Raw genomic sequence first — 16,331 nt, 5'->3', positions numbered from 1 at the left:
TTAATCACCATCACACTTTTATCATTGCATAACCTCGCTGATGAGATGTTATCATCGACTGTATCAACAACGCAATTGAAAATCACTACTCAAGGTAATATGGAATCTGTTGTCTGATCTTTCGAACCTCTCTCAATATTATCGGTCAGTAATGTGAAATACTTTTACTTTCTCCGACAGAATTTGGAGCACATGTATCACGAAGGGCGCCCTCTGACAAGCACTGATCGCTGCCATACGGATCATCGGCGCAGTGTTCTCTGGGTGTTTCATCTTCAAACTCAACGTTTACTAAGTAAAGACACTTTATCGGTGCCACAACCAAATTCGTCTTCGTTCAGCATCTGACGTTTTGTTTGTCTGTCTGTTTGCTTTCGTTCGTAGCGAAGTATTAACATATGGTATCGCTTTGTTTTTTACACACAACGCACACTGTTTTCTGGACGATTTTGTGATAGCTCAGTCAAACACTTGCCGTTATGGACAATAAAGCATTATTCTGGTGCCATAAATGTTGAACGTTAACAGGTTTTGATTGCTTGATGTGAGGAAATTGCAAACTTTCGAAATTGAAATGACGGAAAGAAAAAACCTCAACTAAAAGCAAAATCCACTGGAAAACATTGAATAAAACTCTGGCAACTTCAAAATTCTTGCATAAACTTCTAACGATTTTCGGTCAAATTAATATTTTACCATTTAGTTGTCAAAGCACCATGCATCGTGAACAAAATCAATTATGGAATTCTTGTAGTGAGATGATTGTAAGTGCACTGCATTTCTTCTCGCACTGGAGTCACAATACACGTCATGGAAAAAAAAAACTTTTAATCAAAATTTGCTTAGCGAGTGAATACGAAACATGCCCCTCCTACATTCTGGGATCAGAGAAAGAATAATATTAAAATCGGAACTTTCGCCAGAGATAGAATTATATAACGACCTCAAAGCAAGCGACTTCTTTATCCAAAAACGTTGAATGAAACACAAGAGAAGCCAATAACGTTTCCAGAAGATGTGGGATTTAAAACTAGTGTAACAAAGCCGCTAGTATGATGTAAAGCGAGTGAACATCAAGAATCGAATGGCAACAGATAATAGCGTTACGCGGACCCCGTCTATCTGGAAGGCACTGACTCGTTGAAAAGGAACCGCCAATGCGTAACTCACCTGCCAAGACTTGTATGCTTTTTATAAGAACAACGAGGAAGACGCTCTGTAGATACAGAAGATACAATAGTTGTTAATAATAAGTAATAACGGTCTAAAATACTTTATTTTAGTATTGTCTACGTATAATCATGATCAAAGTTGTAAAATACTAATGATGGTAAAAAATCGATACCAATAAAGGAAAATCAAACAAGAATAAAGCATTATGAATAAAATCAAGAATGGTGAAAGCATCGAAAGCGGAAAATGATTTGTACTTTAAATGATACAGTTACTACAATACACGTATTTGCGATGGTTTCATTCGAGCTTCTCAATGCCAAGCAGACCTAGTGTATACCTTTGTGAGGGTACATCCAAATGTCACCTCTCTGACGAAGTTACCGCCAATAATAATTTTGTAAAACTCCTGGAAGCAAAAATATCAACGTTTGAAGCAAATAGGCCAATGTGCAAACCCGATACATTATTTTCAATGCAAAGTCTGTGTTATGGATTCGACCAAACATTGAAGAAACGGATGGGAACCGATAACATTTTACGAGATCCAGGTTCTGGGGAGGAACATTGAATAGACAAACTGCCATGTCTAGACTAAATGTTCAGGTATATCAGCTCATAATTTACCAGTAGACGGATTTATTTTTTCCGATCTGTACATATTTCCAATGATACTGTGAAAATCCTCTTGATAAAGCAGCTCACAGGCGCGACATGAGACAAATGTACTTTAAATATGGGAAAGCGTATGGAAAGCGTTTTATCTTTCCGGTGGTGTTGAGACGACTTACGTGTACTTTTTGATATGCTATAACCAAGGCATCATTCACTACCTAATTTAAAGGCACTTCACTCTATGTCTCGACTGTATTGCAGTCATTTTGACCGTCGACATTGTCATCGATTGGAAATCATGGAAATGCTGACGTAGGGGGAATATCTCTTCGCTTCGGGGCTACTGTCGAGACATTCTATACGTGATATCGATTTATATGACGGTTTCTAAGTCTGTGACGGATGTGGCGTCATTCAAAATCGGGTCAAGTATTGACTTTCTCCTTGCTTACGGTCCAAAATGCAATTTTAACACTGTTGACACGCGCTATCACCCTGCTTGGTTCGGTGTTAGCACTTGGGTAACATTACGAATGTTTAATTTTACGAACCTATATATAGCTCAGAACATATCAGTTTGCGTAACTGCTACCCTGAAACGTGAGCAGTCAAAGGAACTGCCAATTTTCAGGAGCAATACAAAACTACCGGGCTGGTATGAGTTTCGTTCAAAATAATAAACTATTCACGGCGAGGATGTTTATCGTTTTGCCACATAATGGATTATCGATGTGTTTTCTTTTATGTTTACAATAAATTGAAAGTTAAAGTGTTGACAACATTCTTGAGTAAGCGTTAAACGTTATCGATGATAAGGTAAAGTGTCAAGCAAATACTTTCGTTGCAGCCACACAGTACCTTTAAAAAAATTACGACTTGTTTATAATAGCATTCTGATTTAATTCACTAATATTCACTACGGCGTTGCGCAAACAACAGAAGCCCTGGTTAAACTAGTTCTGACTTAATTAAATTTCAGGCTAAATTGCTCAAATTTATCAACAAAAGTCGGCGACAGTGGTATTTCCAATAGATTATTGTGAAAAAATGATATTCCACTCAAGCCTGTGCCATGTGGCATGTTATGCCAAGAATATCATAATTTGCGCTGACAGAGCATTCATCATCAAAATGCGAAAATGGTATAATATTTGATAACATTTTAAATCCGAGGATTCCTTGTTCCAATGCCTTAAATACTATCAATTTTCTTCAATGTGATAGCATTCATCTTCCGGTACCTAAATCTTTGATAACAACTCTTGATGTTATCAGTACAAATACTAATGCATAGTTGCTGTGTTACATATTGTAGACGGTCGTTTTCCCCTGACTACATTGAGCGACAAATGCAAAGAGCATTATTAAAAAACCATGTACAAGCGCCTCTCATTGTGTACACGTATCGCTGTTACAGACTAATGGGGAAATATGATCGCTTCTGGCGTTCAGGGTTATTCATGTTCTTAGGTTAGTTTTATATATAGTAGCCCGTGCTTGACACCTGACGCTGAGACCATATCATGCAATAATGCTGCAGGCTTTCCTCTCCGGAGTATGTCAATTTGTAAAACGCACGTAGGCCTAATTCCCTTTTCGACGTCATTATCGACTTCTGAAGATTCGACCGAGAGCCCCATGCCGACTGTTTCGTTATGTTTTCCACTAAATGTTACAATGTATACCCTTCAATTACTGAAAGTCACGATTGGAAGTAATACTGCGACACATGTGGTGCTGTTTTAGAAGAACTTACAGCCTGTCAGAATTTAGCAAAATAAAAAGTTGAGAGTCGTTTCTCACTTTTATTATGTTTTCTGATCGCCGGAGTCGACAAGAAGGTTACAACAAGAGTGTTATACCGTGACAGACACGATATTGCGAAAAGCAGATATTGTTATTTCTCTCTGACGATTGAAAGATGCAGGAAACTTAACACATAGTATATTACTTGAACTTATATATATATATATATATATATATATATATATATATATATATATATATATATATATATATATATATATATATAATATACAGATGTCCTCGTGAGAAATTTAAGTGCTCGATACTAAAAGCAGAGAGTAATAAATAATAACACGAATTACTTCAAGTGCAAAGTAATTATATCTGTTACTTAAGTTTCATGCACATATATATGTAGAGAGAGAGGGAGAGCGTTATCTATAGACAGAGTCAATCTTTGTCTTTATGTTCCCGTCTCTGCCTTTATCTGCCTGTCTGTCTGTCTCTGTCTCTGTCTGTCTCTCTCTCTCTCTCTCTCTCTCTCTCTCTCTCTAAATTCTAGACACAGTCTCTACACTGACACACATGACTGTATTTGATACAGGCGAAGGCGATTTCTCCACAAGCTTGGATTGAAAAAATGATTGACACTTCCAAACAGTATCCATCGTATTTGTCGTAGGAGGGAACGATGCAGGACTTCTGTATTTAAAAAAACAAGATGATTGAAAATTCCGTTCATTCCCTTCCTCGTCTGGTACTAAATTCCGCTGCCATGGCAACAATGACGCAATAACAGGGACATTTCAATACCAGAGTTAACATCACATGAGAGGATCATTCTGCAGAACTTTGTTGTTGCGTTCTCGTTATTGGACTTCCGGAACACAGTTCCACAGAATTTTTATCGTCCATGTCATCAACCGATCTTATTCCATATGATACCATCTTACTGCTTGCGGCAGTTTAGTGCTGCAACGTCTAACATTAAATGTTATTGTTGACGAGACAAGAAATACATCGCTTGTTCTTGTTTTGTTTTGCTTTGTTTTGTTTTGTTTACGTTGATACTGGTATTTTTTCACATCGGAAGGTTTAATATTTTGTTGTTTACCGAGAGTTGTGAATCGAGCGAATGTTGCGTCTATTTCATGAATAGTGGATCACCGTGTCACAATTCTAGATGCAATTAATTTATCATTATGAATGAACCATATGACACTGGATTCACTTAAAATGAGTTAATGGGCTGAGCAAATGACTTAAATTTATTATATTTAGAATAACACCACCGATTTTCTATAAGATTCCAAAACATTAGTTTATCCTTTTTTGCTTAGACTTGCTCCAAGTCTATGGGCATATATGTATCAAAATATATAATAAATTGAAGGACTAAACATCAGCAGACCGACGCGCTAATGGTAGGCTGTTGAGCTGATCGTTGGGTGAACGTCTTGGCCTACGCTAACTGGGCTAGCTGGTAACTCAGATGCCGAGAAAAGCCAGGCGACTGGGGGCCAGTCTATCTTTTGCTTTGAAAATGGCACAAAATAGGATCAGAATAACACAGTGTACGAGTGGATATAGGCCTTTGTTTGTTTGTTTTTGTAAACTCTGCTCTGACACTTTCCGTACCAGTTTTGTCTCGTAATTATTTGTGCGCTGAGATTACAGCTATAAAGGGCCAGTACCTGTAACATTTGATGAATTGTTTTACTTGGGCCTCAGCCCAAGTACATTTGTTTTCATTCCGTGGGAAAAAACTCTGTAAGGTATAACCATTTCTGGCTTAGACCAGGGAGGCAAAATGTCTTGGCTTCATCTTTCTTGGCATAATAAATGGCGTAATGATGTTAACTGAATGGAAGTGCTGCTCTCAGCCAGTCTTGAATAAGTGAGATGTGAATATTAATGCTTCTCTATCTGAGTTTTTGCCACAAAATCTTCTGAATATAATCAAAATGTGCATCGAAATGCAACAATTAATGCACCCTCCGTTTCCTGGGCGATGGCACGACCCTTGCTACACCCACTGGACGAGCCAAAGTGGGAGGGGTAATTTCAGTTTGGTCGAACAAGAGGGCTCGAGACCAGAATTTACATTTAAACTTGAAACATGTTTAATCGCTGACAAGATGTGGACTAGTGTTAATCAAAGTAAAAGTGTAAAAAGGAGAGGTTTTATATCCCGGACACAATGAAAAACATTACGACTGGAAACTGTACCCCCAATTGAGAATAGTAATGCCCACAGCGATGGAGAACACTTATCCTTGAGCTGAGAAAACCAGACCATCATTTCGAAATAGAGCTGCAGATTCGAGAAGCTCGTTCAAAATAGCTAGGTACACCCCATAAAAGGGGTGGTTTCGAGTTTGAGGGCAAATTTCGCCTCCTTCATATAGAAATCGTGCGTTTGTTTTTCCAGGAGAACACACCATTTGACACAAAATTTGCATGTAAAGGGGTCGCCAGTAAGCACGTGGGCAAATCTGGCATAAGAAACAATATAAAATGTTGGGTAAAGCCAGTCCAAAATAAACTGATTTGAACTTTTGTGTTTTCTTATTTATACCACTGCAGTAACATTACGTTTTTTTGACAACATCACACAATGTAATACGTTTTGAAACTGAATACTCCGACGTATTCTGTGTCTCCTTTGCTAAAAAATACGGTATGCCGATTACCATGTAAGGAGATGATGACGTCAAGACAGATTTGTAGTGCGTTTGGTCCTGGATGGTGCACGAAGTTTTGTCGAGGTAGCTTGTGTATTTATTTCCTAAATGGGAGATATTAGGGTCGATCTAAAAGAAGGCCGAAGAATGTTATGATACTCTGAGCGAGCTGAACTCTAACGCGAATGGTTGGATAATTTGGAGGATGTCTAGAATGATCTCGTCTCATTAAGATTATTTGGCGGTCAGTATTGAATTTCAACTGCGTCACAAGTTTGCGAAATGAGTATTCCGTCGAACGGTCAACGAACGATATTTTAGAAATCTGGAGACATGGCACATCGCATTTTTATTTAAGTATTTTATATTTTACAAAAGATTTAAGAAGCAATGATTTTGTCGAAAATTCTGAAAAAAATACAGGAAGATTTGATCGCGAACACATTTTCACTTGGGGTCAACTAGTCCTGCGTACGATGCTGTGTGTTCCACTACAGCTAATCGCCCCGCTCACCACAGCCCTGCAAAGACCCGTACGTAGGGTCGGTGACTTCAAATCCATTTCGGGACTTGACGCAAAAAGCCGAAATTCAGCGTTCTTGGGCCCAAGTCGTATCCCAGCCTACCTCAGCTACTCGATCGCTTCCAAAAATGACAGTCTTTTATTCACTTCTCGTAAATAACCGTCGATGTCGGCAACTCTCTCGCTAGCCCTGCGTACGATGCTGTGTGTTAGCTGTAGCACATAGCATCGTACGCAGGGCTAGGGGTCAACATTGCAACATGGGGTCGCAGCCATGTTGCCTCAAAACTTATTTCTGACAGTGTCTGCACTCAAAACTCAAAAATGTCGGATATTACTGAAATTTGATCGACAAATAATCCTGAGCTTGAACGTGACAGCTCGCCTTCTCCGGGAAGTCAAGCATCCAGCTGCCCAATGCACAGTTGTCCATATGGCCAGGTTTATGAGATTGTTTTCAAGCGACGGCGGCAGACTGTACGGGGCTCTGGATATGAACCTACCGCCGGTGTAGCTGTAATAACTGTTGCGTTGTTTTTAGTGCCCACGGACGAAGTCCTGGGGGAGTTATAGGTTTGGTCATGACAGTCCGTCCGTCCGTCCGTTCACGCAGATATCTCAGACATGCCCTGGTCAATTTCTTTCAAACTTTGCACAAGAATAGTACCCAACCCCATACAGATGCACGTCGATTTGTTTCACAATGCGATCGAATTTGGCCGTGTTAGAGGACTTTTTAGTTTACACCTCCATAGACTCCCATGTATAAGGCAGTTCTCCATAGACTCCCATGTATAAGGCCAAGAAAAATAAAAATTTAGTTTCTCATCGTATTCATATTGCCTAAAGGATGCAGTGACAGAGTTTTTTGTCCCCACTGATAAAGTCCAGGGGGCTTATAGATTGGGTCATATCCGTCTGTGAGTCCATCAGTGAGTCCATCGGTTCACGCAGATATCTCAGACATTTTGACAAAATATCATGTGACCTCGGTGACCTTTGACCTCAAATATATATATTTGTCCACAACTCAGTAACCACAAGTGCTACATCCTTCATATTTGGTATGATAAGACACCTTATGACACCACATATTGTACCTCATTAATTATGCGCATATCTAATTTTGAGCGAGCCAATAGAGCTGGAGGTCTGATTTTTGGTATATAGGAATAACTTAGCAATACAATTATTTTGACAAAATGTCACGTGACCTCAATGACCTTTGACCTCAAATATATATATTTGTCCACAACTCAGTAACCATAAGTGCTACACCCTTCATATTTGGTATGATGGGACACCTTATGACACCACATATTGTACCTCATTAATTATGTGCATATCTAATTCTGAGCAAGCCAATAGAGCTGGATGTCCGATTTTTGGTATATAGGGATAACTATAGGGTAGAAATCTAAATATGCCCATCTAAATATTAGACATCTACCATCGAGAACAAAAGAAATTTGCTGTAATTTGAATATTTAAGGAGTTTAAGCAATTTCCACTATAAATAAAGAACCCCTGCCTCAAACTCCACAAAAGTTGCTAGACATATTTTGCCGTTGCCATGCCAATGCTTCGTTTAATAACCAGTTAATCAAATGCCTAATTGACAGGAGGAAATTCAAGACCATATTTGAATAGTAGTATATATTGTCCTCAAAATTACACTATCACGGCCCAAGTACTCATTGCCTTCAGCAATACTGCCTTGTTTTCATTGTTTTCGTTTTATATGTTAATTTCAAGTTGTTTTTCTATTTCCAAGATCATGTAAAAAATCTACTATTTAAATTGTCAACACAGCGTCTATACGTCGTGTATAATGCACTGTTATTGTTTACATTTTAATTCTAGTCCGGACCAGAATTCACTTGTCAACATGTCACGTGGACAAGCTGAGTTGACAAGCCTATGTATCGAAACATACTTTTGGGAGTACAAGAAACCAAAAATAAAAAAAAAAACATTCAAAAGTAAAACAATGAAAAATCATCAACAGTTACATTTACTCACCCTGTGAGCTAAGAGCTAAACCTTTCTGTAGGTCCGACAAATGACCATATGCAGCATTGAAATTTTACATTGGCAGTATATTTGTAACTGTTGCGCCATGACAATAGTTGAAATCAAACATAGCGTCACATTTCATCAATAGATCTGTCCACAGAATAAATCAATGCTGCCCACAGAAACAAGAATCCGGGGGTTATTGGTTTGTCCCCTGTATTATATAGCGTTCCTATACGTTTTTCAAGATTTTTAGGTCCGAAGAGGTGCTTAGGGCGAACTTCAAGTTGTCGTTTTCCCTAAAATCACTGTACATGTTAAGGCGAACGAGGCCCCCGAAAGTCATACCTCTTCGATCTCGTCGTGGCTTTACTTGGCAAAAGTCGAGACTGTCAAAATGCTCTAAGTATGATTGTGACCTGATTTAAACGGTCAATTCAGCATCATTTATACATTCAATACGGTCAATACGGGGTATATGATCTGATCCAGGCAAGTCTCTAAAATAAGCAACAGTACACCTCAAGATGTCAGATTTTATCTTCAAGCAGAGTTCTCAGAAAAGCCGAAGTTGTTTAACTTTATCGACCCAGTGAAACCTTACATCATGGTTGAAGGAGAAACACAGTTGATACGACCCCTCTTATAAAGTAAACGTCATCAATGAATCAACTTTGACGTGATCTGCGGGACACAGGACTATTACTGGAGGGGCAATAACATAACCAGCAAATCGAGGGACTTAAAGTGTATAAAATACACCGAGGCCGATGTGGGGATACTCTATCTAACTTAAGATACATGGTATTTTGCTCGACAAAGAATTTACGACCAGGGCTATTAAACCTCGTGGGCATTTCATTTTGTTATTTAATCAGTTCTCGGGTACACAGCCCCCATGATTTAATAGAGCATCATGGGCTATTGTAAATCTGAGCTCACGGTTAAGTGTTTTCCCTGGGAGCAAACAGACTTTTCAGTAAGTGAATTGAAAAAGAATACGGGTTAGACTGCGATTTTTCTAGAAAGCCGTTGGAATTTAACTAAATGTTAGCATGGTTTCCATTTTAATCAGCAAGTCGCATTTCTGCCGAAATATGCTCCTGGCTATTTTACAGGGCTTATTTATAGCGAACAGTAATTGTGAAATTAAATAGTGCAAATATGGACACACTCATTATGGCAAGGAATCCTGGGTAAAATGGTAAGCATCGCCGACGAACTTAACGTAACGCACCATATACCTTCGTATTTCAACACTCGGTTTCAATTCGTCAGCGACGGATATAGATAACAGCTTAAGTAGTCATGACTGCCCGGGCAACTTGCTGAATCGCCGCCCTCGGTTCATCGCGCCTTTTCTAACTGCCTAAAGTGCAACTTCAATCGGCCGCCGGGGCCGTCTCTTCCGTTTCGAGTCCTCGCTTACGGCGATTTTTTGAGAGTCGCCCAGTTTCACTCGAGTGCTGCCGATAAAATTTGTCTGTGGCACTTCCGCGAAAACACTTCGCCAAACAATGGTAACACTAGATAATAACACCGCTAATATTTTGAAGCGGGAAAATACGTAGAAGTCATTATTCCAGACAAAGTGACGACATTCAACAGAGAAAAGTACAGAAAACTGACGATTTTTATTTATATATTGTATAATGCTGTTTTTAAAGTATACAAAATCGTTAAAGGCGCCATTCTTTCGCGGTTGGCAACGTGAGGAAATCAGTATTTTGTGAGAGACGAATAAAATGGTTATTATTTGGAAATATAAGAAATGTCCCACCGAGTCAATCAATTTAGATGTACTTTCATCCAATTCTGAGTGAGTGGACTCGTTTTTACCCTGGAAAGTTTTATATTTCGGAGAAAAGCAAATACCGCCCAGTCGTCTACATCTTTTAAGGGCAGACATCAGAGCTTTAATTTCATGCCTATCAAAACAAGAGTACCATATCTACACATAAAATAAATGTTTCCATGAAATGCTGTTGAAATCAAATTGTCGACTTGGGAGCCTTATTTATGTTTGCACTCAATATTCAACGCAAACTTTTTGAAGCATGTTGGCCATTTGGAAAGGTAGGGCGGTAATGACACGATGCCAATAGCATATACTTATTGACAGTCTCTGTGTAGAGGCCATGATTTCTTAAAGTGGCAATTTTTAACTTAAATGCCCGATCCCGCCATTTCCACTGAAACTGTCTCTCTCGAGCATTTCACTCGGTAGCCATGAACGCGAATGATCACAAAGACCAAGTCTGAATTAAGTCTAAATCTTTTTGTCGGGGCCACGAATGACGGCACTGGTGTAATTAGGTAAAGAAAGATCGTGTCTGTTTCTTCAGAAAAGGACCAGCGGCGGAGATTGTACCTGGGGCCGCAGATTCCATGGCAACAGAGGCAAAATATCAGCAAAGCATTTGGCAAAGAATTAAGAACGGGTAAATTGCGCAGCTAACAAATAAATGGTGTCGTAACAACCAATAAGCTGTTCCTTAGACTGCGTCAACTGACATTTTGTCAATAGTTAATGGGACGCAGTAAAAATGTTGAAATTCTAAAATCAGGCTTTCAGCGAGCACTGCAGTATGCAAGTAAAAATTATGGCTCGCAATTAAAGTGTGGATCCTCGTTACGGTTTTGTTACACATTGCTGTGTCAGACGTTATCGTCAAAATCAGGAAGATAAAAGAAAAAGATCGCAAAGTTCGCCATTGGTGCAAAATCGAATCGCGTCTGACCTCCCTATAATGTCATGGCGCACTCGGCACTTCCATGCCTTCACAACATATGACGTGCACAAGATATTTCCTGCTCAATTGACGGCAAACGACGAGGAAAAAACTGCCAGCGTCAGCGTTCCTAATGTGTCGATAAGCGTTTGAACTCAGGTGGTTCTCGGGCCCGCCCTACCAAGAACAAACGATGGATATTTCCTTGTTTCTGCTGAATACGACTGTTCAAAGCACTATAATTTCAAACGTCCTGCCTTGCTTGCCGTTCTTATCAAACAATTTATGTTAACCACAATCGGCGTACTATCTCGTTTTTTCCCTTTATACTCAAACAGAAACTATGTGCGTGCACATATACGTAAGTGTCAAGGAGCTTCCTGTGGGCATTATCATCAGTTTTATCGGGCCCTTTGATCTAGGATTCTCGGAATGTCACAGAGTGCGAGATCTTTCTCGACCGTGAGATTTCCGGTCCCTCCATTACGCGCAAATTACACGTCTCTGCTTATTGCCTGACCGAACCACTTCTTCTAATTTTACAGATTTCCGTTGCTACCCAACCAAGTTTTAAAAGCCTAGGTGTTTCTTTTTCTCCATGTCATCCATTCTGTCACCATGGTTTGATTATATTAAATCCCAATCAAGTTCATCGTCCAGGGTCTAATTCAGTATCCCAGGCGATTTAAGTGCAACCCTACACCTTTTAATTTCTGCCCAGTCATACAACCGTTCACAGCAAACATAATTTATCGGCTGTTTAATGCGAAATATGACCGAACAAGTACACCAATACCTGCAGAAATCCATGTCCAATCAGACATATGGGTAGTTTCTTCTTTTTTTCCATCTTTTAATTTAATCCAATAAAGTTTCATCGAGCATGACATGGTACCGCAAAAGTACGAAAAGTATACTCTACCTTTCTATAGCGGCCAGTTTATAACATTTTTACTCGGTTTTTATTTGTTTCTCACGAGCCATGCAACTGCCTTAGTACACGTCTCTAGTTACTCGTCCACTTTTTAAACGCAGCTAAATAAACACAAATTCTCTTTCCATTAAAATGGTCAAATATATACAGCATTCTCGAATGGCATGGCCCTCTCCAGCTTTCTTATTAATGTCTAAATATAGGCTGCAATTGGCAGGGGTTAAGATTGCACGTTCTTTTGAAAGAGTCGAGTCGACGTCAGTGAAGTGTTTCAGATCTAGTTACTCTTACAAGACAAGATTGGACCTTGTGGCTGTCCTTAAAACAAACCAAAACTGAATGTTCCTGTCTTTGTTAACATATTTTTGTCCAGTCTTATTCTGTGTATCGACAACATGTTCTTGTTGTACATCGCGAGCACAACTACTGCGAATATGAGTGTTATTTGCATACGTGGAGTGATAAATACAGAACGCTTATTTATGAAGCGAAACGTTGAATCAGGCGAGCAGCCAGCTGGTTTCAGCGCAATCTTAACGGAAAATGACGAAAATTTCATTTGACCATACACTAACTGGATTTAGTGCCATTTTTGCCAAAGTTTTTATCACATTTTATCGCTGTCGAATTTTTACTGGACTGGTCAGACGTATTACCACAATAGTCTAGCGACGCGGCTATGCATCGATTCACAGCACTCTCGGAAAACACACAGATATATCCACTTCCAGAAATATGCAATGATACATGTATTGCTGTGTCCGCTGTAATTACGCACGCGCCGAACCAACTGTGTAGAGGAATTGCCATTAAAATGGAAACTTTCATTTACCAGCCAAATAATATGAAGTCATGAACGTCCAACAAAACAGTTTGCGAAGAAAAGAAAATGTCTCCAATTGAGAGGCGCAATGTCTAAATGTACTTTGAATTCAGCGTGGAATTCTGTTTCATGTACAACAATTTCGTGAATAGAAAAGTCACCACGTTCCACATCCTAAACTGAATAGCTTGGCATAATTGGTCATTAAATTTTATTGTATGGTTGATTTCATTCTGCAAAACTGGACATTTATTTCATATAATGATTGATAATGACTTTCAGTAAGTTTAGTTTTTTTACCAGAGGGCGTCTAAGATCCAAATGGATGATTTAACCAAACCAAATAGATGAATAAGGGTACAAGTATACCATCATGGTTTTTCACAACAGGAAATGTTTGTCTCTCGCGTAGAACACAATGGCGAAATATTTTTTATTTGATCAAACGTTCAATGTACAGATAAGAGAACGGAAAAAGGCAATATACCCTCGGGGGTCAATATTTCGCGGTTTGTGTGTGTGTTTGTATCTGGAAAGGTGTATATATAATACAGATATATATAAATTCAATTGAAAGAATAGGGCAATAAATAAAACAACCGCTTACATTAAATTCGTGTGGCATTTTTATCATGACTGAAGCTGTGATAAAAGTTGCGGCTGATTCTTTGTGTGAAAAGCATTGAGAGGCACCTTTCCTTTCCAAAGGTTTCTACATGTCAAACTTTGACGTCGTTTTCTCCATAGGACACCGTGAATTACACTCACATGCTACCAGTAGACTGTGGAAGTCTCACTGATTTTAATCAACGACGCTCCATACCGCGTTTTCAAAATACATGAAAGACAAATCAAAGAACAAATTCAAATTATACGCACACATATTTTCCCGCGGATTATTTTACCCGTCTTTTGTGATCGGGGACCGCTTTGTGATTTGAAAATACATCAATGAAGTCAGTTTAATCACGCTATCATGCTATGGAGATCATTATGCTGCTACAAAGGCTGGATTAACGTCTGCTTCAGTAAAACGTTTGCTTTATTTCCAATTTTAAAATGTTTTAAACCACTGAATTTTTATGGTCGATGATTAATCTCAGTGTCGCTGACCTTTTCAAGTTTGTTTGATGTTTTGATGATTTAATGTCCAAAAGTGCAGTATCATGATTAACAGGATATGTAACCGAAGTGTTATTATGACAAAGGTTTTCTTGCCTTTCAGACTTTTTTTGAACATTTTCCTGACCGACCCGGAACGGAAGTTCACTGCTGTCGTTAATTGGGTGAGTGGCTGTCTAGGATAATGACTTAAAAGGGCGATGGACTTGAAGCAAAGAAAAACATCACTGTCCTCAGGTTGATTGAGTGGTTGTGTAAAGTTAGGGATAATAGTGTCCTTGAAATTTGACCGTGAACTTGAAAACCCCTCCCTGGCCTGTTACACTGAACTTGCCGAATCGTTGAGAGATCTAGCTCCAATGGGAATACAGTAAATGTTGACTCGGTATTTAACCAGGTGACATGACGCTTAATATTCAAATTCAGAATGTATTTCTTGCTACACGGTTGCCTGGACTGAAATGGCATAAAGATTTTTTTCGATTAACGTATTTCTTTCTAAGAAAAAAGATATAACTTTCCACAACACGATTGGAACTAAGTTGGGATAATTGGATCTTCATATTTTTCAAATTTCTCTCACTGTTAGGTGCTCTATAACTGAAGGTTGCAATTACTCATAAAAGCCAGTGTATAGCGTAGAAAGAAAAGCAGATGAGCTTACACTTGCAGATCAAACCGACATCAATTCACCATCCAATTATCCCAAATTAGTTCCAATCGTGTTAAACATGTATTTTTTTTTATTTTTGATACTTGCTCACTTTATCGAAGAAATATGTTTGTATTGTAACGCCCCTCCCTGTAGAGATTTTATCTCGAAGCGTCCCTCATGTGGCCAAGGCGTGTGAAGGTCATTGACTCAGATCGTACGAGAAGCAGATAAGAGATAGTGTGATAGTTTAATTAATTATTGGTTAAGATTTCAATGAGAACAATCGAGAACGGGATATTCCAGTGTGTGATCTTATTTAATCTTAAGAAACAATCAAAGACTGGCGGGAAAATTACCACGTGATAACTTTTGTAATTATGTAAGTTTGAATATGTATTTAACTTTGTAGAGGGCTAAGACTAGAAACTTGAGATCAGACCGTTGAAAGTGAACGACACGGTCGCCATCTTACAATAAAGTACAAGGTTGTGTTAAATCTACATCTTGGTGTGTCAGCTTCAGTTACTGAAAGCATTACGATCCAGACTGGTACCTCTCAACTCGTAAATTCCCCTAACTACGAGCGCAACAAATTGGTGGAGAATCCGGGTAAGCTTATACTGAAGCAGCACGGCTATAGGATTCTAAGATCAGGTGGTGGAGTCAACGAGGGGCGTGTGCGAGAGATGGCAGACCACGACGAAGGACCACTAAACCAGCAGCACGAGCGAATGTATAGTATGGTGATATGTAGCGGCTCATCGAAGATGCACCCCAGCGGATGGAGGTGAACTATGACCGGAGAGACGAGGGCGGCTTGCAGACATGGACGTCCGAGGTAGGCAATGTGACATTATTAATGTTGGTGCAAACGCCATGCCTCGAAGATACACAGGACAAGAGAGTGGTTGTCTACAGAAATGGCTCAAGAAGTTTGAAATGTGTGCGAGTCTAGAACAAGAACGACCAGCCAACGTCGGCGATGCTTGTGGTTTACCTTCCAGTCGGCTTTGTAATACACGGACTGATTACGTGACGAATGAACTGACAATGATAAGAAGCAGAATTTCGGAATACACCCACCCATAAAGCGCGACGACGAAGAACAAGATGCATGACTTTTCAGTTTTGTTGATTGTATTTTCTGGTATTTTGGAAACGACCCTTTTATTAGGATAATACTCTGGACTTGTATGCAAACGAGGCGTCTTTCTTTTTGAAGTGTTGTTTTGTTTTGTTTTTTTGATGAAGTGTTGAAGTTATGTTGTTGTTGAAGAGGTAAGCGTATAGGAGTTTTGGATGTTTTGT

The 16,331-nt window shown here is 39.2% G+C and overlaps 1 protein-coding gene across 1 annotated transcript in view; it reads right to left on the bottom strand.

Annotated features, from left to right (window-relative positions):
* The window catches only part of LOC139120369 (uncharacterized), a 60,500-nt gene that overhangs the window by 31,032 nt on the left and 13,137 nt on the right, over positions 1-16,331 (bottom strand). The window contains exon 2 of the mRNA XM_070684717.1: positions 1,171-1,216. Coding sequence (XP_070540818.1) covers positions 1,171-1,216 — 46 coding nt within the window. The remainder of the gene's footprint in view (positions 1-1,170; positions 1,217-16,331) is intronic.

The sequence above is a fragment of the Ptychodera flava genome, chromosome 20 (genome assembly GCF_041260155.1).
Source record: "Ptychodera flava strain L36383 chromosome 20, AS_Pfla_20210202, whole genome shotgun sequence".
NCBI classification, from domain to species: domain Eukaryota; kingdom Metazoa; phylum Hemichordata; class Enteropneusta; family Ptychoderidae; genus Ptychodera; species Ptychodera flava.
This window is presented reverse-complemented; position numbering and strand designations above follow the sequence as displayed.